This window comes from Oreochromis niloticus, unplaced genomic scaffold (genome assembly GCF_001858045.2).
Source record: "Oreochromis niloticus isolate F11D_XX unplaced genomic scaffold, O_niloticus_UMD_NMBU tig00001486_pilon, whole genome shotgun sequence".
Lineage (NCBI taxonomy): Eukaryota > Metazoa > Chordata > Actinopteri > Cichliformes > Cichlidae > Oreochromis > Oreochromis niloticus.
This window is the reverse complement of record NW_020327393.1, coordinates 139,857-166,412: the sequence shown is the minus strand read 5'-3', so window position 1 is coordinate 166,412 and position 26,556 is coordinate 139,857. Positions and strand designations below refer to the sequence as shown.

Here is a 26,556-nt window from a genome sequence, read left to right as displayed (position 1 = left end):
ACTAAACACACACACACACACACACACACACACACACACACACACACACACACACGTGATGGCAGTGAGCATTTCTGAATCCCAACCATAAGACAACAAACAAAGTAAACACAGTGATGACATCAGCAGGTCCACACAGACTGACGTGTCCTGTACATGTTCCATATTTATACTGATCACTGATGTTTAATGACTCACGTGACGCTCTGACAGGAACAAAGAATGTAGAAATGTTAACCTTTAATGAAACCTGAGAAACAGTGAATCCACTGATGACTGACACAGAGTGGGTGTGTTCAGTATGAGATGAGTCCGGCAGTACTGAGGGTCCACAGATGGGAGAGGCTGTCCTTTAAGGAGGTTTGACATGTGACAAATGTGTCTTTATGGTTTATACTAAAGAACAAACTGTACTAACTCATAGATTTGACCTGAGGAAGAGTCGACTTTAACCCCAAACTTTATTAAACTAACCTAAATCTAGCCGAGTAGTTCTGCTGCCTGAACCTGACCAAAGTGTAACTGAAACACATTAAAATAATAAACTGACTGAAGGAAACGTCTGTGTTTCACAAAGCTGAGAGGTCAGCGGTCCCCCACAGGCTCTCTGTGATGGTCTGATCAGCTTCAGTCCGACACTAAGAGTCTGTTACTGGAGCTCTTTGGTTCTCAGCACGTTTCTCCCAGTCCAACAATCCTTTGTGGACGGCCTTAAATGCATCCCTGTAGCAGGGCGAGGGCGCCCTCTGCTGGTGGACATCAGTGCTCACATAAAGACATTCAGCAGCTTCAGCAGCTTCAGTGAAGACTTATTTAAATGTGTGTGACGTCACACAGGACACAACCTGGAACACTGCTGCTGCATTCAGAGACCGTGGGAAACACAGGACTTTCTTTTAAAACTCATGTTTCACAACACTGTGTTTTAGATTTGCTATGCTGAAAGTCCAAATTCCAAACAAGCTCACACACCAACGCAGGATGCTGAGAAAAGTCCATTATACCTCATAAATGGTATGAAAATACAACTCCCACAAGAAGGGCCACTTTGTCACGGTCCAGAGCAGGATGACTCTGTGTTTGTGTGTTTTTATAAATATGCTCCGTTTCAGGTAGTTTCTGGTTTATTTTGGTGCTTTCTAGTCTTTAGATTTTGTTTCTGTGCCTCTCTTCTGTCCCTTGTGTTACGTCTCGCTCTCGTCTTTGATGTTTGTGCATTTCCTGTTTTACTTTGACAATCCCGTGTCCTGTGTTAGTGCATCCTGTTTTGCTTCCTCTCTGTCTTGTCATGTGTGATTAGTCCCAGCTGTGTGCTGTGCAACTCAACATCACACTAATCCAGAGAAACACCAACGTACTAAGAAACAAAGCTGTGACACTTTAAGCGTTCCAGCTGAACAGCAAACATAAAATCACCGTCTGCTGTTTGAAGGGCGGCAACAGTTGAGAGCATTGCTGCCTGAATGACAAACACTGAGGTGAAAGAAGATGGCAATCGGAAAGTAATGGCTATTGTTTGCAGCAGATGATATTCTGAGTATTTTATTAGTAATACTTGGTGTTGTGAATGGTTTCCAGCTCTCTAATAGTTTTTCTTAGAATATTGTTTGATGTCAGTGGAGCTAAAAGTAGAAACATTGTTTGCTACTATTCAACATTCAGGGAACGAGTGAACATTTCCTCAAGGACTTCAACTCCAACTCTGTTGAAAAAAACATGGTAAACTTGTGATATGCAAACTTTAAGTTGCAGAATTTTACCCTTTTTTAAAAATACTTTTGACTGACAGTTTTATGAGTAATACATACTTTGAATAATTCTTATATTTGTACAGTAGTACCTAATCACACTGGACAACACATGTTTGCATGGCAGTGTACGTTGTCACATAAACCTTGAGACCAACACACTTCAGACCCCCTGGCATGTCTGGTTGCTGGTGAAAAATGTGCATTCTCCAACCTGACTGCTGGCTGGTGAAGTTAGTCACAAAGAGGGTCGTCCACCAAAAACCTCCATGTGACTGCTCTGATGGATTGAAGGTTGTCCTGATTGGCTGTAGCTTGCATGGGAGACACCAACGTGCCTGTAAACACTCGCTGAGGATTAGTGAATCTGTGGAAACTGTCTTTAGAGTAAAAGTTGACAAGCTGAAGCAGGTTGGTTGCAGAGGTAAAGCCCAGCTTTTACTTTGAAAGTGAAGCTCTATGTCTCTCGTTTGGATTGCACTTTCTCAAGTTGTTGATTTTGCAGGTAAACTTCTATGCAGACTGTGGGCAACTGCAGCAATCTGCACATGTTCTAGGCCCATGTGTCTGGGACATAACTAAAGCTGGATTTACATCTTTGTGTCCCTTCATGTACCTGTTAGATGAGACAAAGAAAAATGCCAGTTCAGCACCACAAACCTGTGGAGATGGATCGTCCTGCAGTCCTTTAATAAGACAGTAGAGTGTAACCTCTGTGCTGCTGAATGGCAGCTGGTTGAAACGTCAGCTTGAATAAGAAGAACAAAGTGAATTTGTTTACTTCAAAAAGCCCTTTGTCTGTTATGATTTCTGTCTTTTCCTGACAGGGAAGAAGTTAAGGACAAACAAAAAGCAGCAGCTTGAAAAAGCTTCACCTCCTTTAGAAGTTCTTCTACATATTTTTCTACATATGATGACAGCAGCTCTGAGAAGCCTTGTATAGGACCAGTACAGTAACAGGACCCTGACCAGTTCTTTTCATTTAGTTTTTAACTCTGGTTAGCAAACAGCTTGTAGGCGTCTTATTGCAACCTTCTGCCAATAGCAACACATTGCACACTGTATTAGCAAGTGCATGAAAAATACAAGTGAATATGTTTTTGTAAAAGATAAAAAACACTAAAATAATGTATAATTTCATGACTATTCAAAAACTGCAAACAACATTTCAAGACACAGTTTCAATAAGGAAGGAAACAAAGGAAAGGAAACAAGGAAAACAAATGCGATTAGGTGAAAAGTTCAGGCTTAGGAGACTTTTAGATGTGTTCCTCTTGCTGTTGCTCTTTTTAGGAGATTAGATGTGAAAAGTCAGTTTTTATTGTGACTTTATTTTATATTTTATCTCATTTAGTCCTTTTACAGCTCTTTTAATGCCATCCTCTGACATTTGAGGACATTTCAAAGGGATCAGATGTGATTTGTTGTCCCCTGAGCCTGTTTGGAGTTTGAAATGTTAAAATACGACAGAAATGGGAAACATGATGCTCTCAGTTTAGTCAAGAAGCTGGATATGTAAATAAAGCCCTTGGTGTGCCACATACAAAGATAAGACATGTTTCACACTTTAGTTTGTTGACAGCTTATTAAACAGTACGAGTCACTGTGCCAGTGTCATTATGAGCCTCAACATAGAGCACTATCAAACATCGCTGATTAGAGGAAAGTTTGATCTCGTCTGTTCACCAACAGCTATTTTCTAAATAACGGTAACATTGTGATAAACAGGAAGAGGCACCGATTGGCTAATAATCCTCATTATTACTGTTCTTTGGTCTGTTTGCAGAAACATGGCAGACATGTTGCTGCCCTTGAGAGAACATCATTGAAGTGAAACACAGAAGACAACAAAGATATTTGTAATGTGAGAAACTGCAAGGACATGAGCCAAAATCCAATAAAGGGAGCATCACTCCCCGAGGTCTTTAATGTCTGCTCACATTTATGGAAATGTCCAAAGTTTTGCAGTCGTGCCTAAAAGGCTACAAAAGTGTAAAAGTGCCGTGCTCATGTGTAGTCCCCGGGCAGGTCACATGACTCTATCCAACATACAAAGACACACAAGAAAAGCCAGAGAAACAAAGACAAATCCAAACAATCCATCATACTGAGTTAAAGTGATCACAGGTCTGCTTTGTTGGAGATGAGCCTTCAAAGTGGAACATGTGGACTGTTCCTTTATTACTACCACTGAAGGCCACGCCCCTCTGGTCATGTGATCATGTGGTTTGTAGGAACGCTCCTCTTCCTCAGAGGATCCACCTGTGCTTCCTCTCCTCTCTCCTCCACCTGTTACAGTGAGGGAACGTCCTCCATGATGGAGGAGCTGCTGGAAAGTGCTGAGAGTTTCCTCCAGAGTGAGACCTCTGTCACAGTTCAGAGGATCTACGGCAGCAGAGACCTTCATGGACACTAAAAGTCTCAAACACACAACAACAACATCACACTGACTCCACTCTGACATCACTGATCAATAATCAAAGAACACACAGATCAAACTGATTGATCAGCCATCAGAGGAGTCGGATCAATGGAGCTGCTTCTGTTCCTGATGTCCCCTGTTTGATCCTGGACCTGAACTCTCCCTGCAGAGGAGACACAAGACAGTCAGACACACACACACACACACACACACACACACACACACACACACACACAAACCTCTGACTCTGAGTAGAACTCTTTTGTATCTCTGGATCTTCCCGTAAACTCTACATTTGTATCCTCCTCGGTCTCTCTCTGTGGGCTGTTTCAGGGTCAGACTGAGGTCTCCAGTTTTCAGCAGGTCTTCATTCATCTTCGTTCGGTCTCTGTAATCCTGGTGCTGTTCTTCAGGCTGGTCAGAGCTGTTCTTATACACGTGGACCTTTCTGTCATCACTGTCCCTCCACTCCACTTCAGCATCTTCAGGCAGGTTTTGTGTGGTCTCAAAGGGCAGCTGGACAGACTCCGCCCCCTCCTCCACCTCCATCTGAAAGACTGAGAGGACAACAAACACAACATGAGCTGTACAGACAGCAGCAGGTTTTCAAAGTTGTTGGAGATGATGGGGCTGAGAATCATCGTCTCGCTGTCTGTAGTTTCACTGAATGTTGGAGGTTCATAAACAGTTTAAGGCAAAGTCTGATTTGTGTTCACAGAGCATTTCTCACTGCTGATGATAAAGATGTCATTATTTGTTTCTTCTGGAGCTCACACACACAGCAGCACTGACCTCTGACTTTCAGCTCCACTTGTTTCATCGTGACGATGTTCCCCTCCCTGCTGTAGACGGTGCAGGTGTAGGTGTCTGTGTCCCAGTCTGTGGGGTGTTTCAGGGTCAGACTGAAGTCTCCAGTTTTTAGCAGGTCTTCATTCATCTTCGTTCGGTCTCTGTAACGGTGGTCCTGATCTCTAAGCTGATCAGATCCGTTCTCGTACACATGGACCTTCCTGTTGAATCTGGTCATCCACTCCACTTTAGCATATTCAGGGAGTTTTTTTGTAGTTGTGGAAGGCAGCAGGACAGACTTCACCCCTGAATCCACATCCATCTGTGGGACTGAGAGGAGAAAAAAAAACAGAATGTGAGCTGTACAGACAGAAGCAACTCTGAGCATGTTTTGACTGGATCAAATGAAATCTTTGCATTATTTCTGTATTTGAAGAGAATCCTGATGTTCACTGCAGGAAACTCTGAACCTGTTTCTTGAAGTAACAAGTTTGATATATTCAGACTTTCTATGTGTTAGCTGGGTCAACAAAACCTAAAACCCCAGTTAGAGATAATCTGATTATCAAATTACAACAACTGAAGTTGTAGCAGCAATAATGGAAACAAAACAATTATTGAAGTAAAATGAAAACATTCAAAAATCATCACAGTAAAACAGAATTTTAAAAGTCAGTATAATCAAATGTACACGAGTCTCTGCTGGCCAGATACAGAGGGTAAAATCAATACTGAACCCGTGACCAGTTTTCCAAATACATTTCTAAAAGTGTTATTAGCAAGAAATATTCACCAGATGTTTTTAACACCCTTCCAATCTAAAGAAGTCTGGCCAGTGACATGAAAGATTTATTTTTTTCAGACAGAGCTTAGCTTAAAGAAATATAAACTGATCAGTACAATTTAGCTGCAAAGGCATCTATTCCAGCAGATTCATAAATTTTTAGGTAATCTATGGCATCAGTGTTTCCAGTAATATACAGACCATGTGCTTCACTTCATGTTGGAGACAGAGTCAAAGCAAAGAGAGGCAGTTTGATGGCAGCACTTGGAAGTATGAAGATTACAGTAGAAATCAGCACAGTACTTTAATATGTTTTAGTATCATCATTTCTAATTACTTCATTTCCAGTCTAGTCCCTCTATGAACCATTTTATAAGTGATCTGATAAATGTTCCTTCGGTTTTATGATTTATGTCATCAGCCTGCTGCTGATCAATAAGCTCTGCCTTTCTAAACCACTGAGAACCTGAACTGACCAAGAGGCTGAAGTATGGAGAGAAAATAGTGTCAAATGTAAAAAAAAAAATATCGTATAAGATAAATGAAAAGCTAACTATATTCTGACCTCGGACCAGTATTTGCATCACTGACCTATGATGTGGAGCAGCACTTTTTTCTTCCTCAGCATGTTTCCCTCCCTGCTGTAGACGGTGCAGGTGTAGGTGGAGTTGTCGTCATCTGTGGGATGTTTCAGGGTCAGACTGAGGTCTCCAGGTTTAAGTAAGTTTCTCTCCATCTTTGTTCGGTCTCTGTAAACCTGGTGCTGTTCTTCAGGCCACTCAGAGCCGTTCTGATAAACGTGAACCTTCCTGTTGTTTTTGTCCCTCCACTCCACTTTAGTGTCTTTGAGGAATCTGATAGTTTTGCAGGGCAGCAAGACAGACTCCTCCCCTGAATCCACCTCCACCTTGTAATCTGAGAGGACAACAAAGTACAACATGATGACATCAGCAGCAGCAGTAATGGTCACATGACCTCCCTGTCCCCTCCTTGTCTTCTAATCTCTGTCAGATTGGCTGTGTCTCAATTCAGGGGCTGCATCCTTTGGAGGTTGCATTTGAAGGCCGATTACGTCACAGCGACGCGACGAAGGCTGACCAAATTCGTAGACTCCTCCGAATGCAGCCAACAAATGTGTCCTCCTTTTCCCTGACCTTGAAGGAAGGGTCGGGTGTATCCTTTGTGGCCCAACCTATCCCCTATCCAAGAATTCATAGAGCAGCGGTGGCTGTGGATATTAGTGGTGGCAAATTTGATTCTTTTTACTAAATCAAGTTTGAATGAGTCACTCACCAAAATGAATTGGGTTTTTGAATCATTTGGGTCACTGAGTCAGTTGAACAGAGAGCCTGGAATGGTTTTTTTTATTATTAAAATTTTCCTCAAATGTGTCAAATATATATTTTCTCATCTAAATAATTTAGTGAAATAGAGAATTTCTGATTATTTTACTTACATTATCGCAGCAGCAGAATGCGAGTCAGACACTGTATTTTTTTTTTTTTAAATAGTGGTGGAACTGAGTTCATATATTTTTTCCTTTAGTCTGCTTATTATCTTTGCAAAACAAACAAAGTGTAGACTGAATGTTATACTGCGTCAGTCAGACTATCAGACTTCATCTCAGGTGAAGGAGCTTCTCTTTCACGGTAACACGCTCGGAGGTTCAGCAGCTGAGAGCGGGGCGGTAATGCACCTTAACATTGGTTGCAAACCAAGAAGAAGAAGAAGCAGAAGAAGAAGAAGCAGAAGAAGAAGAAGCAGAAGAAGAAGAAGAAGAAGAAGCAGCTGTGAGCTGGGAGGAGAGGAGGGAGGAGGGGAGGGAGGAGGGGAGGGAGGAGGGAGGAGGGGAGTGAGTCCTTAGTCCTAAATGAGGGCGGCTACAGAGGAACTGAGTGATTTGTTCACGCTACCATTCCGCACCGGACATTAGCTCTCAGGAAGGGAGGGGGTGAGTAACTAAAATGTGCTGTTAGCATGTTAGCAGAGCGATGCTACTGTGAACAGAGGAGCTATTGTCTTGATGTGAGCTTCTACTCAGGGTTTTTCTTCCAGTTCAGAGCAGAAATGTTTTTGTTATGAAACTGGCTGTAGTTTTTTGCCACAATTTTAATTATCAGCCAGATATAGTTCTACTAATGAAATTAGTTATCTAACAGTATCAGGAATGCGTTGGTTGGGATTGTGAATCATGATTCACAAGTAAGTAAAGTGATTCTCGAGTATTGAACGATTCGTTCATGACTCACACATCACTAGTGGATATTTTTTTCGAAAAAAACGGCGGATGGCTGAAGTGGGGCGGCCGAAAAGTAAACTTTTAAAAGGAAGTACTGAATATTATGTCACTTATTTATGTGCAAATGTTGAATAATGGAGTACATGAAAACATTACTGTTGGCCACATGTCGGCAAAGTTATGTGACATTAGTGATGTTTGTACTTTCAGCGTTTACTTGGTTTTAAAGCCTCTACTTTAAAATATACGCCGTTCAATAGTTGACCTTAATCTTACAGAGAATGTGATGATTTTATGGATAATTAAAGTCAGTCATATATCCACAAACACAACAAGCTGAAAGTCAGTGATGCTGCTCGGTTTGCAGTCCTGAATATGACGGCACAAGCAGGATTCACTGCACTGTTAATGTTAGCTTTGTTATATTGCTGCCTCTGTTCGGTGGTGTCGAGCCAAACGGACTTTAACGTGTGTTTGAATCCTGCAGCTTATCACACATTTGATTTCCATGTGTGACGACTGCAAGTGTCCAGAGTGAGGACAGACTGAGGGACCCACTGCTGCACATCATCTGTGAGGCTTTGCACCCCTGATGATCCACCAGGACAAACTCAGCAGTGTGTGAGGAAGAGGAGGAGGAAGAGCCAGCAGCAGCTGACAGATGGAGAGAATAGACAGACTGTTCCCTGTTTGTGAAGGACTGCTAGAAAAGTTTAACATAACTAATTGTCTGTCCTGAATCAGTCTTATTAGGTAATGTTCAAATAATGTCATCATTCCAGTGTTTTCAGTGTGGGAGAAAGTACTCAGGGCCTTCAAGTTACACACTATGAAAGGCAGCAACAAGTTTAATATTCAGAAACCTAAAGTATGTATCAGCAGCAGAATGGAGCTAAAAATAAATGTTTGTTTCAGTTCTATGAAGCTTTGAGTATTTTGGATTAGTAGCACTGCTGTGTTTGTTGCATCATATTGCTGTAATTGTTTATATGCTTTATATATTCTGAGGTAAGTTGATCTATAGTGTTACATCATATTCTATAAGGATGTTATGTGTTTGTAGACTTTCTGCCCAGTTTGACCCATTTAGCAGAAGTCAGCCTGTTTAAGGCTCTGATATCTATTCTGTATGACTTAAAACAGTTATGACATGGTCTGATTTTCTCACCCAATAAAGGAATATTTCATATATCAGTCTGATCTTCATTCTATCAGAAACAGTTATCACAGTTTGTACATTTTCTTTTTACACACATATGTAAGCATTGAGCCAAATGTAATAATGCCAACATATTAAAAGAACAATATTTGTCTCTTATATATAATCCATCTATATATACACTGTCAGAGATACTTGTCTTTGATTGAAGATTTAAGGTGATAGGAAATATAATTAACTGCAACTTGAATCTTTACTGAAGCTCAGTATTTGACACAGATTTCATGTTCACTGCTAACAAATAATGATGAATATAGTAACTTTAATATTGCCAAACATGACCAAAGTGAGATGACTTTAGTCTCATGAGGAGGAGGAGCCACCAGAGGACACCTGCTAACCATCGGTATTATGGGTAGTGTAGTAGGAGAAACTCACCTGACATGAAATAGTGCCGGAAATAAAATAAAAGACCTCCAGAAACCACAAGAACAACGAGGTGAACCAGGAGAGCTGTGGCCCAGGATGGGAATCGTTCTGTGGAAAAAAAACAACATGACCTTTGAACTCTGACCTTAATATCCTGCACCGACCTCTGGTCTTTATGTACATCTCTGACCTTTGACCTGCAGCACTACTTTCTGTCTCAGGATGTCTTTGTCCCTGTAGATGGTGCAGATGTATCCTCCACTGTCTCTCTCTGTGGGGTATTTCAGGGTCAGACTGAGGTCTCCAGTTCTCAGCAGGTCTTCATTCATCTTTGTGCGACCACAGTAAAGGTCGTCCTGGTTCTTAAGTTGGTCACTTCCATTTGAATACTCATGGACCATCATGATTTCTCGGTAAAATCTCATCCACTCCACTGTGGTGTCCTCAGGCAGGTCAGGTTTTGTTTTGCAGGGCAGGATGACAGACTCTGATCCTTCAGCGACCTCCACCTTCACTTCTTGGTCTGAAAGGACAGTAAAGCAAACTATAAAAATTGCATCTGGAAAGTATTCCCAGCACTTTATGTGTTCCACAATTTTTTATTCCAACATTCATTTTCACCTCATAATTCTACACACAATACCCCTCAATGACAGGGTACTGCTTTAAATTATTGCAAATGTATTATAATAAAAAAAAAGTTGATTCAAGAAATCTTCTAGTTCAGTGGTTCTCAAACTTTTCACAATGAGTACCACCTCATAAAATATATGGCTCTTGATTTACCGCCCTTATGACCGACATTAAAGTACAGTAGTACCTATTTAACACCACATAAAATTGTCTCGTGTAAACTGTATTTTCTTATATGAATATTATTTATTTTAACTGTCATAAACAGGATGTGACAAGTGATAATAATAAAAACTTTACTGCATTAAAACATTCACAGCAGGTGGGATAGCCAATCTTTAAGTGATGACCTGATGAATCCTGCTTCCGGGTCCAAACTACTCTGCACTGATTAAGACTGTTGTGTTTTTAAAATGTGTTAATGCTTTTTATCTTCTTCTATTTAATCTGAACAAGCCCCTAAAACAGTCAGTGATCACTGTTGGCTTCTCTCAGTTTTTATCATCACTATTAATTTTAAAACTCAGTTTTTAAAACCCTATGATGTAACTGTTGGGTTTATATTTTATTATTGTCATTTATATGATTACACACACATACCTACACAACACACAGACAAGGTACTCTTTGTTCACATGTATGCCTGTGTAAGATGTCATATGTTAATGAACTTATGCATATTCATGTAACCTCAATAAAGAACAGTGTTACGGGGGAAGCTGGCTGAGAGCGACTGGGGTTCGAGCAGAAGGAACAGCGCTCGTCACAGTTCTCTCCCTCGTGCACGAGTAACACAAAGAACTTTGATGACTGGTGTCTTGTTTTTGCTGTTGTAGTAGAATTGTCTCGTTCCAGCAGTGGGTCTGTGCCAGACAGACCCATCAGTAACTACAGCCCAGCCCATGCAGCAGTATATTAATGACTAACCTCGTATTGTGGATGGATTAACTCAGTTGTTCTCCTGTCTGAAGGTCCGTTTACAGCATCCTGCCATGCGATTGCATTTGTCACTAACCATCGGGAACCCTCACGTTAATTTTTATCGAGTGGAAAAAAGTTAGTGTTCATCCTTCAGCTCCAGTGTTTAACCATAGCTGTGTAGCTAGCAACCACATAGCACATCATTATATGCCAGCTAGCCCAACTTCAGTAACCGTACAAACGTCACTGCTGTCTTCATTTATGTCTGAAGTGATAGCAGAGTTGTACGTTTTAGTTTTTGCAGTGGTGGTTAAGCTGCCAGATTTTTGGATTCACGACCCTCCTCCGTGGTTCGTGCACGTCGAAGCTCAGTTTGCTCTTTGTGGTGTTTCAGTCAACAACACAAAATACCATCATGTGGTGGCCTTGCTGGATCCGCTGTCCACCCGCTGTGTAATGACCCTCGTCTGGGATCCCCCCACCCAAGGGAAATACACTTTTGATCCCCCTCCGATGCAGAGCGGGCCGAGAAACTCTTCTCTCTTAGGCCTGGGTGATGGTACCGCTCTCGGGCTTATGGAGAGCATGTTGCCCTTGCTAGGACGAATGATGACAGATTCCTCTTCACTCACGTGCTGGCCTCGCCAACTCCCCGCTGCTGGAAGGGTTACCGCTCACTCACAGAAGAAGCGGATTACTTTCTTCCGTCTACCAGGAGCTTCGGCATCCAGGCGATGTTTCCCAACTCACCGATGGCAGCTGGGATCGCGGCACCGCAGAAAACAGCTGTGTTTTTACCATCAGCATGACAGCGCTGTGCCGCCTTTGTAGTTTAAGGCCCAGGGAAACGAGACTGCCAGCGTTCTGTAGCGGCCGGGACCACTGGCGATAAGGAAAGGCTGCTCTTCATAGAGGACTCTCGCTCAGGGAAACGTTTTCTGGTTGACTCCGGCTCCCAGAAGAGCCTCGGGAACTCTCATGTTGTCTTTGCATACCTCCACAATGGTATATTATTTAATCTGTAAAAAAACTGGAGATTTCCCACATACCACCAGAGAGAGCACAAGTACCACTAGTGGTACGCGTACCACAGTTTGAGAACCACTGTTCTAGTTCCTTCCACTGAAAAATATCCCACAGCATGATGCTGCCACCACCATCTTTCACTGTGGGGATAGTATTGACCAGGTGACCAGTGATGCTTGGTTTTCTTTAGACATGACACTTGGCATTCAGGCCAAAGAGTTCAATATTGGTTTCATCAGACCAGAGAATTTTCTTTCTAAAGAAAACCAGACATCACTGTCACCTGGTCCAGGAGCTTGTCAACATGGGGCATGGGGTAGTCATCAAACCATGACACTTACTTTTACATTTACTTTTCGATAGTCAACACAGAACTGTATAGACCCATCTTCACGACCAGAACTATGTCAAAATGTTTTAGTACGACTTTTGTAAGCTACGAAGTCGCACCGCTTGGACTGTCGGAGCATTACGGCTACCGTAGTCAGGAGCCTTGAAGAGTAATACATACTGTGCTTCAACATAATATTACTGTATTGTGTGTATAAGGACCCCAAAATGGCACCTGTTAAGAGACATGCTTACGAAGCGGATTTCAAACTCTATCAGTCAAGCAGTAGAACATGGGAATAGAGCAGCTGTGAGAGAATTCAACATTAATTAACCAATGGTACAGAAGTGGAGGAAGCAGAAGAATGAGTTGAGTAAAGTTTGACTTATCTGACTGTTTTGTTTCACTTAATGCACCCTGTAGTCCACAAAATATGGTAACTTATCTTTCTTGTTGAAATGTGCTCCAAATAAAGAACTTTGTGTTGACAAGATTCTTAGTTAATCATTTCCAAATCAATATTGTCTGTATGGACAGTAATTTTAAAAAATGAACATGTAAAGCTGCGGTGTTAGTGACGATCGTTGAAAAATTTGGGTGCGCCTAACTTTTTGCTGGTCCACATAAGAAAAAAGGTTAGGCGCACCAGTGCAGCCGTGGCAAAAAGTTAGTCTAGACCTTGTCAAGTCATTAAAATCTCTACTCTTCATAAAAATATCAGGATAAATTGTGAGCCAAAACTGTGCCAGGTCTTCACAGTACTACATTTAGTAATCACACATGAGTAAGAGAACATGTTGTGTTATTGTCTGTCCCTATAAGGCCTGTGAGCTGCTGGCTTTCCTGCATATGTAAAACTTTCTGGATCAAATCATCCAGATTTAGTAGATACACCAACAATTGTACCAATAAGATTCTTCTGCTTTGATGTTCATGTTTTGATGTTTTCAGAGTGGTTATGTCTACAAAAGGTTACTGCCATTTTATCAGGTTTTCAGTACTAGAAAGATCTTTTCTGTTACTCTTTAGTTTGACCTCTGACCTTCGTAATCACAGATGTTGGGTGTCGTACCTTTGACATGCAGCTGTATGTTTGTCAGTTTCAGTTCCTCCCTTCCATTTTGGATGGAGCAGGTGTAGTTGCCACTATCAGTCATTTGGGGGTTTCTCAGAGTGAGGCTGAAGTCTAAAGTGTCCAGAGCATCAGGCCTCATTGATGTGCGCCCACTGAAATGCTGGTTTTGCGATTTAAGATCATCTGTTTCCTCTCGTCGTAGGTGGACAGATTTGGGGTTGAGATCATTGCGAGTCCACAGCACTGTGGGATTTTCCTCAGGTATAAAACCTGAGTACTTGAAAGGCAACAGGACCGATCTTTCCCCCTCATACACCTCCACCACTGCAGCCAGGGCATGCTGGGAAACTGGAAGGAGACAAGCACACACAACAAAAACACTTATTATTTATATGCAGTGTTTTTTTTTTTTCTTGGATCCATATAAAATGGTTTCAGAAAGTTGCAGAATATGTAACGTCACTCTCAGCCATGTTTTATGAAAAGTATTCAAACATGGATTCCTCCTATCCAACAAAAAAAACAAACGTCACTACACTCTGGCAGGTTTGTGGTTCTATCAGTAAGAAACAGACGTCTGGAACACACAGATAGTTGCTCTTAAACAGATATGAACTCAACTGTAACCCTGTGACCGCCCTGCATGAAGTCCCAGAGGGGGTTATAAGGAATAAAGTCAAGTACAGTCAGTTTACATTCAGTAAACTCATGTTACAGACTTTATGTTGTCTAAAAGCACAAACAGCTGTGTCGTTGTGTTTGCATTCAAAGAGCGCTCTTACCGAGTACGAGGAGCAGGAGTGGCAGCAACATCTTCACCTCCAGTAAAAGTCCTGATAACAACTACACGCAGCCACTGATACACTAAAAGTTTGGTCCTGTTAAGTTAGACAGAGCAACCCTGATAATTTCCTGTTGATCCTTCAAAATAAAATATTTTTATAACAAACGAGAAACAACATGTACCATCTACACGGCCTATGGAACGCCAGGATTGACATAATGAATTAATTAAATACACCATTAAATAAAAAATTAAATGTGGCAATAATTAATTAAAATGGGAAATAATTAATTAAATAAATATTTTTGACACATTTAATTCATGAATTATTGCCACATTTCATTATTTATTTATTTATTTCACATTTTAATTAATTATTGCCACATTTAAATAATTATTTAATGGTGTATTTAATTAATTCATTTTGGCACAGTTGACTCCTTCAGGTCTCACCATGAATTTATTTTATCTGTCAACCTCACTCATCAAACTCAGGGGGCGGGGTTAACGCTGATCGAGTCAAAACCATTGCTTTGGCCTGGTGGCCATTGTTTTTAGCACACAACAACCGGCATGTGGAATCTAACAGAACTGAACTTTGAAAAAGCCTGTTTGTGTGTCACCAAATACCGTTTTAATATTTTTTAGCTGAGAATGTGGTGATTTAATCTTCAGATGTCTGGTCGGTTTGTCAAGATACAGCCTCTTTGCAAAAGTGCTTCATTGATTTCGGAGATGTCTGCCCAGTCTCACGGCAAAGCGTGGGATAGACCCGCTCGCCTCGCAAGCAATCGAGCTGTTATTACTGCCGACAAAGTGCAGGCCCCGGTACACAGCTGTAATAACCCCGCAGTACACCGACTTCATTTACTGAGGTTATATTTATCGGGTTTTTATTTTCTGATGTTTGTATGTGTCAGACGTGTTTCAGTCGCCAATTCTGAATTATAACTAACATTAAAAACATGTTTAAGGAGGAGAGAGAGCAAATAAATCCGATTAACATCTGATCTTTGGGTTTTTGGTCAATAATCAGCGTGACCTGCGTATAACGCATAAAAGAAATAACGTTGGTGTTTCCGTCATGTAGTAACTACTAGGTTTAACTGTACAAAGGTTGTTCGACACTATGAAACACATACAGACTTCATGATGATTTTCCGCTAATATTTTTATTGTGAATATTAACAGGGCTCTATGATGATTTTCAGTGCTACTATCATCGAGTTTTGATTCTGGTTCTGTTTTGGTTAAATCCTAAGTAGTCCTGATTTTGAACTGTTGTAGTCCTGTTTTAATTCCGGATCAGTTCTGGGTCTGGTTGAATTGGGGTTTAGTCCCTGTGTCTTGATCCAGCCCCGACTTTGTTCTGCCTTGCTGCTTAATTAAAAAACTAGTTTAAGGTGTCCTGCATATGTGATATATATTTTTTTCCTATATGAAGTCATTCTTTTTTGAACAAAACTCAAAACAGAGCCTAATAATCTTTCAGTCATTTCTACCCTCACTTCATTTCCTTTCGCTGCTCAGCTCTCACACAGTGGCTCAGCTATGCTCCAATCCCTCTATGTTGTGGCCAATCACATGCGAGGATATAGGATAATATCATTATGTGAAAAACAGAGAGGGTGAGAGACGCGACAGTCAAGTGGAGCATCCGTCTGTCCTCTCAGTAAGTGAGTGAGACAGTAGACAGCGGTGAGGAGGGCTGTGCGAAAGCAAAAACACATAAATATGCCTGACACCCGTAAACGCATCTGGCTGCAGTTTAAAGACTTTTTTCGGATTAGGCGGTCTTGACTACAAGTCTAGCTCCAGGCTGAGCAGAAATGTCAAATACAACTTAGTAAACCAGTTGAACAATTAAATAAAAACACTGAAAGCCATAAATACACGAAAGAAAGCAAATAATAATAATAAGGAATACTATTTTTTTTAAAGATTATATCATTAGTATACCATTATATTCAAAGAATCTAAAAAAAAAAGATAAATGTGGTAGAAAAAATGTTCTGCTGTTTGAGCCCTAGCTTCATTTGAGTTTTAAAAATGTATTCTCAACAATTATTTACACACGGATAACTATATATATGATCTATTTAGCCTTTGGTGGAACAGGGAATTTTAAACAATCACATGTTTTGTTTTGTTTTGTTTTGTTTTGTTTTTATACACTCATGAGAGGAGTATCTGTGAGCAATAAAGTCGTGGCCAAAAGTTTTGAGAATGACATAAATATTAGTTTTCACAAAGTTTGCTGGTAAACTGCTTTTAGATCTTTGTTTCAGTTGTTTCTGTGATGTACTGAAATATAATGACAAGCACTTCATACGTTTGGATAACAAGCAGTCCCACACATGAATGGTCTCAGGATGCTTTACTGTTGGCATGACACAGGACTGATGGTAGCGCTCACCTTTTCTTCTCCGGACAAGCCTTTTTCCAGATGCCCCAAACAATCGGAAAGAGGCTTCATCAGAGAATATGACTTTGCCCCAGTCCTCAGCAGTCCATTCACCATACTTTCTGCAGAATATCAATCCTGTCCCTGATGTTTTTTTTGGAGAGAAGTGGCTTCTTTGCTGCCCTTCTTGACACCAGGCCATCTTCCAAAAGTCTTCGCCTCACTGTGTGTGCAGATGCGCTCACACCTGCCTGCTGCCATTCCTGGGCAAGCTCTGCACTGGTGGCACTGGTGGCTCATCCAAGGGAATGGACTCACTCACAATTTTGCCCACAACACAGCCATGAATAAAGAATGGTACCAAAACACCCTCCAACAGCAACTTCTTCCAACAATCCAACAACAGTTTGGTGAAGAACAATGCATTTTCCAGCACGATAGAGCACCGTGCCATAAGGCAAAAGTGATAACTAAGTGGCTCGGGGAACACAACATTGAAATGTTGGGTCCATGGCCTGGAAACTCCCCAGATCTTAATCCCATTGAGAACTTGTGGTCAATCCTCAAGAGGCGGGTGGACAAACAAAACCCACTAATTCTGACAAACTCCAAGAAGTGATCATGACAGAATGAGTTAATATCAGTCAGGATTTGGCCCAGAAGTTGATTGAGAGCATGCCCAGTCGCACTGCAGAGGTCCTGAAAAAGAAGGGCCAACACTGCAAAGACTGACTCTGCATAAATGTCAGGTAATTGTCGATAAAAGCCTTTGAAACGTATGAAGTGCTTGTCATTATATTTCAGTACATCACAGAAACAACTGAAACAAAGATCTAAAAGCAGTTTAGCAGCAAACTTTGTGAAAACGAATATTTGTGTCATTCTCAAAACTTTTGGCCACGACTGTGCATAAGAACAAAGTGATGTAGGATTTTGACATTTATACCACAGGTGCATCTACTGGGAGGCTGAGGAGAGGTCTTTTCATGAGATTGTGTTGGTCGTTTTTCTATGTTACAAACAAGTCACATATAATATCTGCAGACTGTACTTGTGTCCTGTCTGCGGGGAACAGTGTCATAAATATGTGGAGCCAAAGATCCAAACATCCAGATACCACATTGGTCACCGACAGGATGTCTTCATTTTAAGCACTTTGATTGGTTACAAGTGTCAGACACACATTTATACCTGTTTAAATGCATTGTTTTATGCAGAAATCTGTATCTTATGTTACTTACAGCACTAGTTGTGTAATCTTATGTTGAATGTTTTCATTGTTCAGCATGTTTTCTGCTGCGTTCTGTAAAAAGTGAGAGCAGAAGGTGAAAAGTGGTTCTCAGACTGGCTGATCCAGTTTGAGCATCACTGCGTTAGCCGGGTCCTTCTGACTGTACTGGGGGCTGTAATTCACGAAACCAGTGACATGTTGCAGTGAATCTGACCTGAAACCAGCAACTGAGCCCATAAACTCATCACTCTGTTTGCTTTACCTTCTCAAATAAAGGCGGCATCATAAACATGTGTTTGTTTATGTATAACTGTGCAGGCTGGTGTGAATGTACTGATACTGTCACTGCAAATATAAACAACAAACAGAAAGTTCATTGAGATGTGAGAACTTGAAGTACTTTGTTATGTTGAGACTTCATGTTTCCATTATTATTATTTAGTATAAAAACTACACAACATTTACAAACACAACTCTAACTTGAGTGTCACACTCTTATTTGTGTTAAAATAATCACATTTTTGCTTAAATTTACACAAAATGTCAGAAATCTGCACTGTCATGAACACGTTTGTCACCAAAAATTTAAAACTAATTTTTCATGTTTTGTTGGGTTAATCTGGGGTCCAAAATATAATTGGACATTTTTGACTACTTTTGATTTTACATTTGTATTTCACCTTTAAATGTATTTATTTTCTCACCTTGTTTGGTGTCATTGTTTTCAGTTCAACCTCACATGTCTGAATTTACAGTTATTTTTTAATTGACATACTGTATTAACACAACTGATCTGAAATCACACAGAAACATAAAATCCTAGTAGTAGTTATATTTTTACTGTAAAAACCACAAACATGTTTATTGAATTATTGTCATAACTTGAAATGCAAATATAAAGTTTACATTTAAAAAACTTAAAAAAAGTTACATACAACTATTTATCTAAAAATGAAGTTTGTACAACCATTTAAAAATACTACTAAAGCTAAAACGAGAGAACAATCAGGTGTCACACAAATTATTTGTGCCAGTGCAAAAAATAGTTTGTCCACCACAAGACAGAGGAGAACATCACAGGTATAAACCTGCAGCCTGACAGCAGGAGGAGGATCACTGCTCCTTCAAACGTCGGCCGAGCAGGTACTAAAAAGGACCTGGTACAAGGTCCTCTGACCTAATGGAAAACCTGCAAACCTGCAACCTGCAAACAAGCCAACTGTGCCGAGGTGATGTGAGGAGGAGGAGGATAGAGGGCCTCCTCACTGACAACAGCACCCGCCAGGTGTGGAGACGTATCCAAGCCCTCACCAACTACACAGAGTCCCCCGACAGCAGCCTCGAGCTCACAGATAATTAACTTTTTGAGATTTCCTTACCTGGATGACTGAGCATGCATCAAGACACTGAGCAGGATGAATAAACAGTGTGTATTTGACAAAGATTAGTGTGCAGCCAGGGTAATTCTCACTGATCAAAACTGTTTTTACAAAATACACGAGAGCATTTGATCTGTTTTTATTTGAAAAGCTGAATAAAATGAGTGCAACAGTACAAACACTGGGAAGAATCTGACATTCCAGGTGAAACATTGCTCTGTGTTTGAGAAGCATTAAACAACATTATATTTGCACGTGTCTTAAACCAGACCCCATGTTTGTTAACAGTGCACTTAAAGAAAACCTGTCAGGTTTTGTTTCTCAGGAGGGGCCGACATGTTTGCATAAACGATTTAATAATCTGTTCTCCTTTTAAGCAGCCCTGCAAGACTGAAACTAAAGCGCTTCAAAATACCTCAATGAGAATGTTTACAAGGTGAATCTCTCCAAATTACAATGTGCTTTGGAGAGATTCACCTTTCATGTGATCACATCAGATGGTCCATCTGTCTGTAAACGATTGCATCGATCCATCCATTCATTTTTTTCTTTTTACATGAGCTCATATTTCTGTCAGTGGACCCCAAACATGCTGCATGAGAGGCTCCACAATCAGCAGTGACACATGTGAGGGGACTGACTGGACATGACAGACTACAACAGACTGATGATGCACACAAAGCTTTGACTGACTTCAAACTGACACTTTAGACTGCAGCTAGTTCAGGATGACCCTTGTTGTAGTTGTTGTATCACAAACTTGTGGCTACAGCCTTGTTACTCCCATAAACTACAGCTGTTTGTAAATGTGAAGCTTATATTCACTCAAAGATTCTGTTTTCTGGCAGTTATAGTGTGGATGCAGTGGCAGAGCCAGGAGTTCAACACAATATGGAACCAGAGCACAGAATTAACATGAAAACCAACTAACTTCATCTCTTAACACAGATTTACAGAGTAAAACTACCCCAGAGGAGAAGCCCTCAGAAAACCCAAGAGACTTTTTCTTTTACTCATTCTCCTAATTATGGTAAATTAACACAGGAGAAGGTCCATGTGTCAAAAGGAGGGAAGGTCCAAAGAAATGCAGCTTACACAAGAAAAGGGATTCCAGATTTACTGGAAGAATTTTGCAGTTTTTCTATGATTTGTGGACCTTAAAAGGTGTAAAAGGATTTGTTGGGTTTGATTTTTGTATGGGATTAGTAGAATCTAGTTTGTTACTGATGGGGGAACAAAGTGAAAATCAAACATCAGAGAAAACAGAAGAGAAGCTTCAGAGTCCAGGAGTCGAAGCAGACGACCAACAGACAGGAACTTAAAGAAATAAAAACTCAGAGGGGAGCAGAAACAGTTCAGGAGGGCATCCACAAGGTGGAGCCAAGAAGAGGAGCACTTCAGGAGAACGGACAGGCTGCTGAGTCAGTAGTGGAGGCGAGGCCTCTCCAGAGGTGTAGCATGCAGCCAGCAATGGAGGTGTAGACCCTTTGGAGGCAGACGAGGAGGTGAGTGAGAGCAGAGCAGTATTCCATCAACACTGCAGTATAAGGGACCAGCAGAGGGTGGCTGAGCTGGAGGTTGAGGGCAGCAGAGGCAGCACCACCCACTGGACTCTGCTGAACTGGAAAGTGTTGCTTTTAGTAGGAAAGCTGGGAAATGGAGTCCTGGTCAGAAGAAGCTGGAGAGTGAGAACTTACCAAGTCCCTGAGCCACAGCAGCAAAACATCTACCAGCCATCATTGTTCCAGAGTCTCCTCATGAATCCTCCACAAAGCTGCTTCAGTGGAGTCTGAGCAAAAGTCTTTGAACACATTGAATCTGCTGATCCATGACTGTCAGAGCATCCTGTAATGACAGAGCAGGGACTGGACCTAAAGGTCAGATTAAGGTCAACATTATAAAATAATCTTGTGTTGGTTTGTATACAGAAGTCCAAAGAATACAAAAGAGAAACCAGGAGCACATGAGTAGGGATGGGTATCGTTTAGGTTTTATCCGATACCGGTGCCAAACCGGTACTTTTGAAACGGTGCCGGTGCTTAAAGAATGGAGAACACAAACCTCTCATATTTAGTTGTTTTTTTTGTAAAAAGATAACAATGTTAGCCTTTTCTGCAGCTATAGGGCATATATGGTATCACTCTTGGAAAAAACACAAACTTTGTCCAAAAACCTCTCATGTTTAGATGTTTTCCAATTTTTTGGGGTCATTTTAGCCTTTTTGGCCAGGGTGAAGGGTGTATCTGCCATCAAACAAGAAGACAGCCGCATGTAACTACGACGGTGTTTGCTAGTTCACCTTACATGCATTAATTCAATAACGTGGTTAGCCTACTCAACGTTAATTACACACGAACAACATTAAGCTACTCACGCAGAGAAGAACGGCTGCTGCTGCCATCATCATCCTCATCATTTCTGCTACACTGACAGGGCTAGGGGCCAGGACTCTACTCTTCGGGTTTTTGGGGGACGTTGCTAACTCCGGGTCCGATAACAGGCACCACACCCGCAGTAGATGTGCACGGTGTGAGGTCTCGCAGCAAGCTATCAAATACGGTGCATTTCTCGGCTTTAAAAAAAAAACGCTATGCGTCGCCAGGTGTTTCATCAGATTCGAGGTGTTACCTCCTTTGCACAGTATCACCTTAAAGCACTTGTTGCAGGCTGCTGAGTTTGCATCTTTTGCTGTGAAGTACAGCCAGACTTTTGATCGCTTTGCCTTGGGCATTTTTAATCTGTAGCTCTGCTCTAAAAGAACGTACGTACCTGGGCCCGCCTACTATCCTCGGAAACGTAAAATGATTGGCTAGAATCTGAAGTGTATCACAGCTCAGGAAAAAAAGCACCGAAATGTGTGCTGCTTTTTGGTCTGGTTACTACCGTTTATGTCAGAACCGGTGCCATAATGGCACCGGATACCGGTACCCATCCCTACACATGAGGGAGGATCACAACGAAGTGGGAACATCAGCTTTGACAGTGAACAAAGGAAAAATCTGTGAATCACTAACAGTATGTTGGGCAGCTGAAGTTTTACCAGGCTTGTGTTCAGCAGTAGAAATGCTCATGGGGAGTAACTGTGGGTTAAGAACACAGCGGGTCTAAACACTTTTTTTGCTCTGAGGTTGCAGTGACAGTTGATGTGTGGACACATGGAGGTTTTAATGTCTATTATACTCCCTACAGGAAGTGCCCTACCTATTTTAATGGTTCAGCCCATATAATGTTAGCTGGGGGAGTTCAGCTCTTAGTTTTTATCATCATCACATGTTCTTTATCCGTCTCCACAGCAGCACTAACCAACAGTTTGTAGCCTCAGTATCTGAATGATTTCTCACATGTTATCTCACCATGTAAACCACAGCAGCCACTGGGGACATTTACACACTTCTTCTTACAACCAGCAGATTTTACAAACACAGTTTATTAGAAAACATGTTTTACCTTTGACTGGTACATAAATATGAACCTTTCACAGGTTAATGTTGGGAAAACGAGACAGAACACCATCACAGACTTTTGATATAATATTAACAGAAACAGGCTCTTTGTAAAAAAGTTCATCTGGATTTGAACATAGTTTCATACGTCGGGAATATCAGGCTGAAGTTTTCTGTATTTAAGCGTTAACATGTATGAAACCAGTCTGATGATTTTTAAAGAAAGTGTCTCGTGTAGAGCTGCAACGATTCATCGAGTAATTCCAATAATTCGATTATAAAATTCTTTGCTTCCATGTTTCACAGACCTCCAATAGAAACGTGTTTATGAGCAGCGTGTGAATAAAAGTCTGAGCACATTAAGCCCACACAGCCTCCAGTGTTAAACACAAACACTGATAACAGCAGCAGTGATGATGATGTCACCGTTTAACGTGGAGGCGGAGTCTGTTTACACAGAGAGGCGGAGTCTGTTTACACACTAAAATAATGGATAGCTGCAGGCCTGGGGCCCGTTCTTCTTACCTCGCTAAGTAAGTTAGCCGGATTTGATTGTTGACGATTTCGCGTGATCTTGGATCGTTCGGTTCTCCGAAGCTCATCTGGGACTTGCTGTCATAGCAACAGATCCGTAAGCGTAAACCTGCTCGGGAGCAGGTTTACTTTATGTAAACAGGATTAGATCGCGGCCACTCAGGTATGTCCGCTGCAGTTATAAGAAAGCAACAGCGATATGTCGCCACTGTTTTACCATAAATAAATATTATCAATGTAAAGATAATGCAGTATTTGATTCTTTTATTGATTTCATACAGATACATACAGGTCATTTCCGAAAAAAAGGGAAATGTACTATTAATCATGCTATTACATGTAGTAGATCATGTCAGATGTAATTCATATTTTAGAGTAGTAATAGTAAATTACTACGTGCAATCAAGATGAGAGACCACGACTATAAAAGCGAAGGTGGAGTTGGGAAGTCTGTCGCAGCCATGTCCTGTCCGTTTGTACGCGAGCAACCCATTGCGGAAGGTGCAAGAGTGATAAGGAGAGTGTTCAGAATACAGCGGATATTGCGGGATAGACAGGATCCTTTAGCTCAGCGCGACAGTGTGCTCATAGAGAGGTATCGCTTTTCCCGTGAGGGTATTATTTACATAACCACCTTGTTGGATCCCTATGTTAAGAGTTCCACTCGCCGTAGTCGGGCATTAACAACTGCACAAACTGTGTGCATTGCCTTGCGTTTCTTTGCGAGTGGCACGTTTCTGTACGCTGTTGGAGACGCAGAGAACATTGGCAAAAGTGCTGTCTGCCGTGCCATTCGCAAAGTATACCTGGCACTCAAGCAATTCCTGGGTGTGTTTGTGGTTTTCCCAAGCCACGTGAGACCACAGGTTGTCAAACAGGGCTTTTTCGCCATTGCAGGTACATGGAAATCGATAATGAATGTGATGCAATCATGACCTATGTCTGTAACTGTAGCGCGATTGTCCGCAGGCTTCCCCAATGTGATTGGTGCCATAGACTGCACACACATTGCAATCAAGGCCCCCCCAGGCCCCAATGAGGGGGATTTTGTCAACCGAAAGGGGGTCCACAGTATAAATGTGCAGGTGAGTAATACTAATATTCCAGACGGTAATATGTAATGGAATGGAGTGTGTTCACATATACTGACATCCCTTAGATGGTGTGTGACTCCATGTGCCACATCACCAATGTGGAAGCCAAATGGCCAGGATCAGTGCATGACTCAAGAATCTTCAGAGAGTCAGGGTTATGCACATTATTTGAGCGTGGTAAGTAAAAGAGACGTATTTCGATATGTCATACGTATGTCAATATGTCACACCTATTTTGATATGTCACACTTATCTTGGGCCTAACATAACAGCATTTCTCCATTACACAGGGGCCTATGATGGGATTCTTCTTGGAGACAGGGGTTATGCATGCAGGCGGTACTTCCTGACACCGTTCCCTGACCCCAACCCTGGGCCACAGACCCGCTACAATGCAGCTTTAGCCAGGACAAGGGCATGCATTGAAATGACCTTTGGGCAATTAAAGGAGAGATTTCAGTGTCTGAAAGGTCTGAGGGTTGCACCTGACAGGGCATGTGACATTATTGTTGCATGTGCTGTACTGCACAACATTGCCACCATTAGACTGGAGAGGGCCCCTGTGGTGGAGGTGCAGCCTGTTGATGACCTCCAGCCAGTGCACCTGGACCAACCCAGTGGCAGAGCTGCACGGGACAGAATTGTGCAAAACAATTTCGCATATTAAACACTTGACCACACATATTATCCTGTGATATTTATTTGGGCATTTCTGTGCCGTCTCGTCCACCAGAAGGCAGCCATCATTTGCCTGGAAGAGAAAATAACAAATACTGTGCCACGCAAGGTTACCAATAGTGCTCTGTATGAAGGTGTATTGTTACTAACTCTGTAGTTCCTTCTGTAGCAACTCGATTTCCAGTTGTACTTTTTGCCTCATTAGGGCTTGGAGTTCGATGTCACCGAGAAGCTTCTGTTTCTTCAGCTCAGTGTACTCTATCTTCTGCTGGAGACTTCTCTTATAGAGCACACGGATGTCACCCTGTTCCAATTGTAGGGACAACATTTGACGGTCAATACATGTCATGTAGGAGGTAGAATTAATTCCAAGACTGCCCACCCACCTCTGTATCAGGCCCCTCTGCCGGCCTCTTGGCCTGCAAACCATACTGCAGTCAGAAACACATGGCAGTACACAAGTGGATACACATTCAGGCCAAATTATGCATGCACTTACAGGGACTTCCTCCACACCACAGTCATCTGACAGGGTTGCTTCACTGTCCTGTGCATTGGGAACAACATGGTGTTACAAAGGGATGTGGTACAGCCTATTGGTCTACATCATTACACAACAGATTGTGTGTGTGTGTGTGTATATGTATGTATCTCCCAACTTACTGTGCATGCTTCAGTCACCCCTTGCATGGGAGCAGGTATAAGTGACGGAGTGTCATGTACGACTGCACACACAAACACCCACAGTGTACAACCAGCATTGGGATTAAGGCAACGACCACATATTTGGCATTTTACAAATGGAATTATGAGCTCATTTACCAGTTATGTAGGTGCTGCTACTACTGCACCCCGGCTGCTGGTCTAAGGAGGAGCTGCCCCCGGGGATGCCCTCCACAATGGGTCTGGTGGCATTCAACCCTAGGGCCAGCTCCTCTGCCGGGGTGTGACGAGGGGGTGCAGGACCACCACCTGTCTGTTGTTGCTCTGCCCTTTTCTTGGTTGCTGTTATGCACAAACAAACAGGTTATTTCAGGGTCTCTTTTCAGGAGACTGAATGCAATATGAGTGATAGATATTACCATTCTGTAGGATGTTCTTGTATTTAACTTTTACTTGTTCCCATGTTCTGGTGGGTCCTGTTGTGGCTCTAATGTGTAAGAGGATATGATGTCATATAATATAATGTGGTATTGTATGATATCACATGATATGATGTAATATCATGGATCACTCACGTGTTTAATTTGTCAGCAACTTTCTGCCAGCCCTCTCTCCTTGCTTTTGCAGCCTTTGCAGTGTTCCCCTGCGTTTTAATTAAACTCTGAAACTCCTGATATCCCTCAATCAAAAGTTCTTGCTCTGCTGCCGTGAAATACTGAGCGCGCTCCTTCGCCATCTTCGCCGACCAATCACAGGGTTGCCGATCAATGTTTCTACTATCGATGCGTAG

At 41.7% G+C, this 26,556-nt stretch overlaps 2 protein-coding genes across 2 annotated transcripts; one reads left to right on the top strand and one right to left on the bottom strand.

The window, feature by feature from the left end:
• Positions 1-5,154: 5,154 nt before the first annotated feature.
• LOC102079145 (uncharacterized) lies at positions 5,155-14,448 on the bottom strand. Its single transcript, XM_019367487.2, has 7 exons — positions 14,339-14,448; positions 13,554-13,904; positions 9,761-10,093; positions 9,580-9,678; positions 6,335-6,658; positions 5,945-6,006; positions 5,155-5,289 (listed from the first exon to the last, which is right to left on the bottom strand). Exons 1-6 carry the CDS (start codon positions 14,367-14,369, stop codon positions 5,975-5,977), a joined length of 1,170 nt encoding a protein of 389 aa, XP_019223032.1. The 5' UTR covers positions 14,370-14,448; the 3' UTR covers positions 5,155-5,289; positions 5,945-5,974.
• Positions 14,449-23,760: 9,312 nt separating this feature from the next.
• On the top strand, positions 23,761-25,262 carry LOC100692127 (putative nuclease HARBI1). The gene is made up of 3 exons (XM_019367491.2): positions 23,761-24,416; positions 24,491-24,602; positions 24,716-25,262. The coding sequence occupies exons 1-3, from the start codon at positions 24,270-24,272 to the stop codon at positions 25,090-25,092; spliced, it is 636 nt and encodes a 211-aa protein (XP_019223036.2). The 5' UTR covers positions 23,761-24,269; the 3' UTR covers positions 25,093-25,262.
• Positions 25,263-26,556: the final 1,294 nt, after the last annotated feature.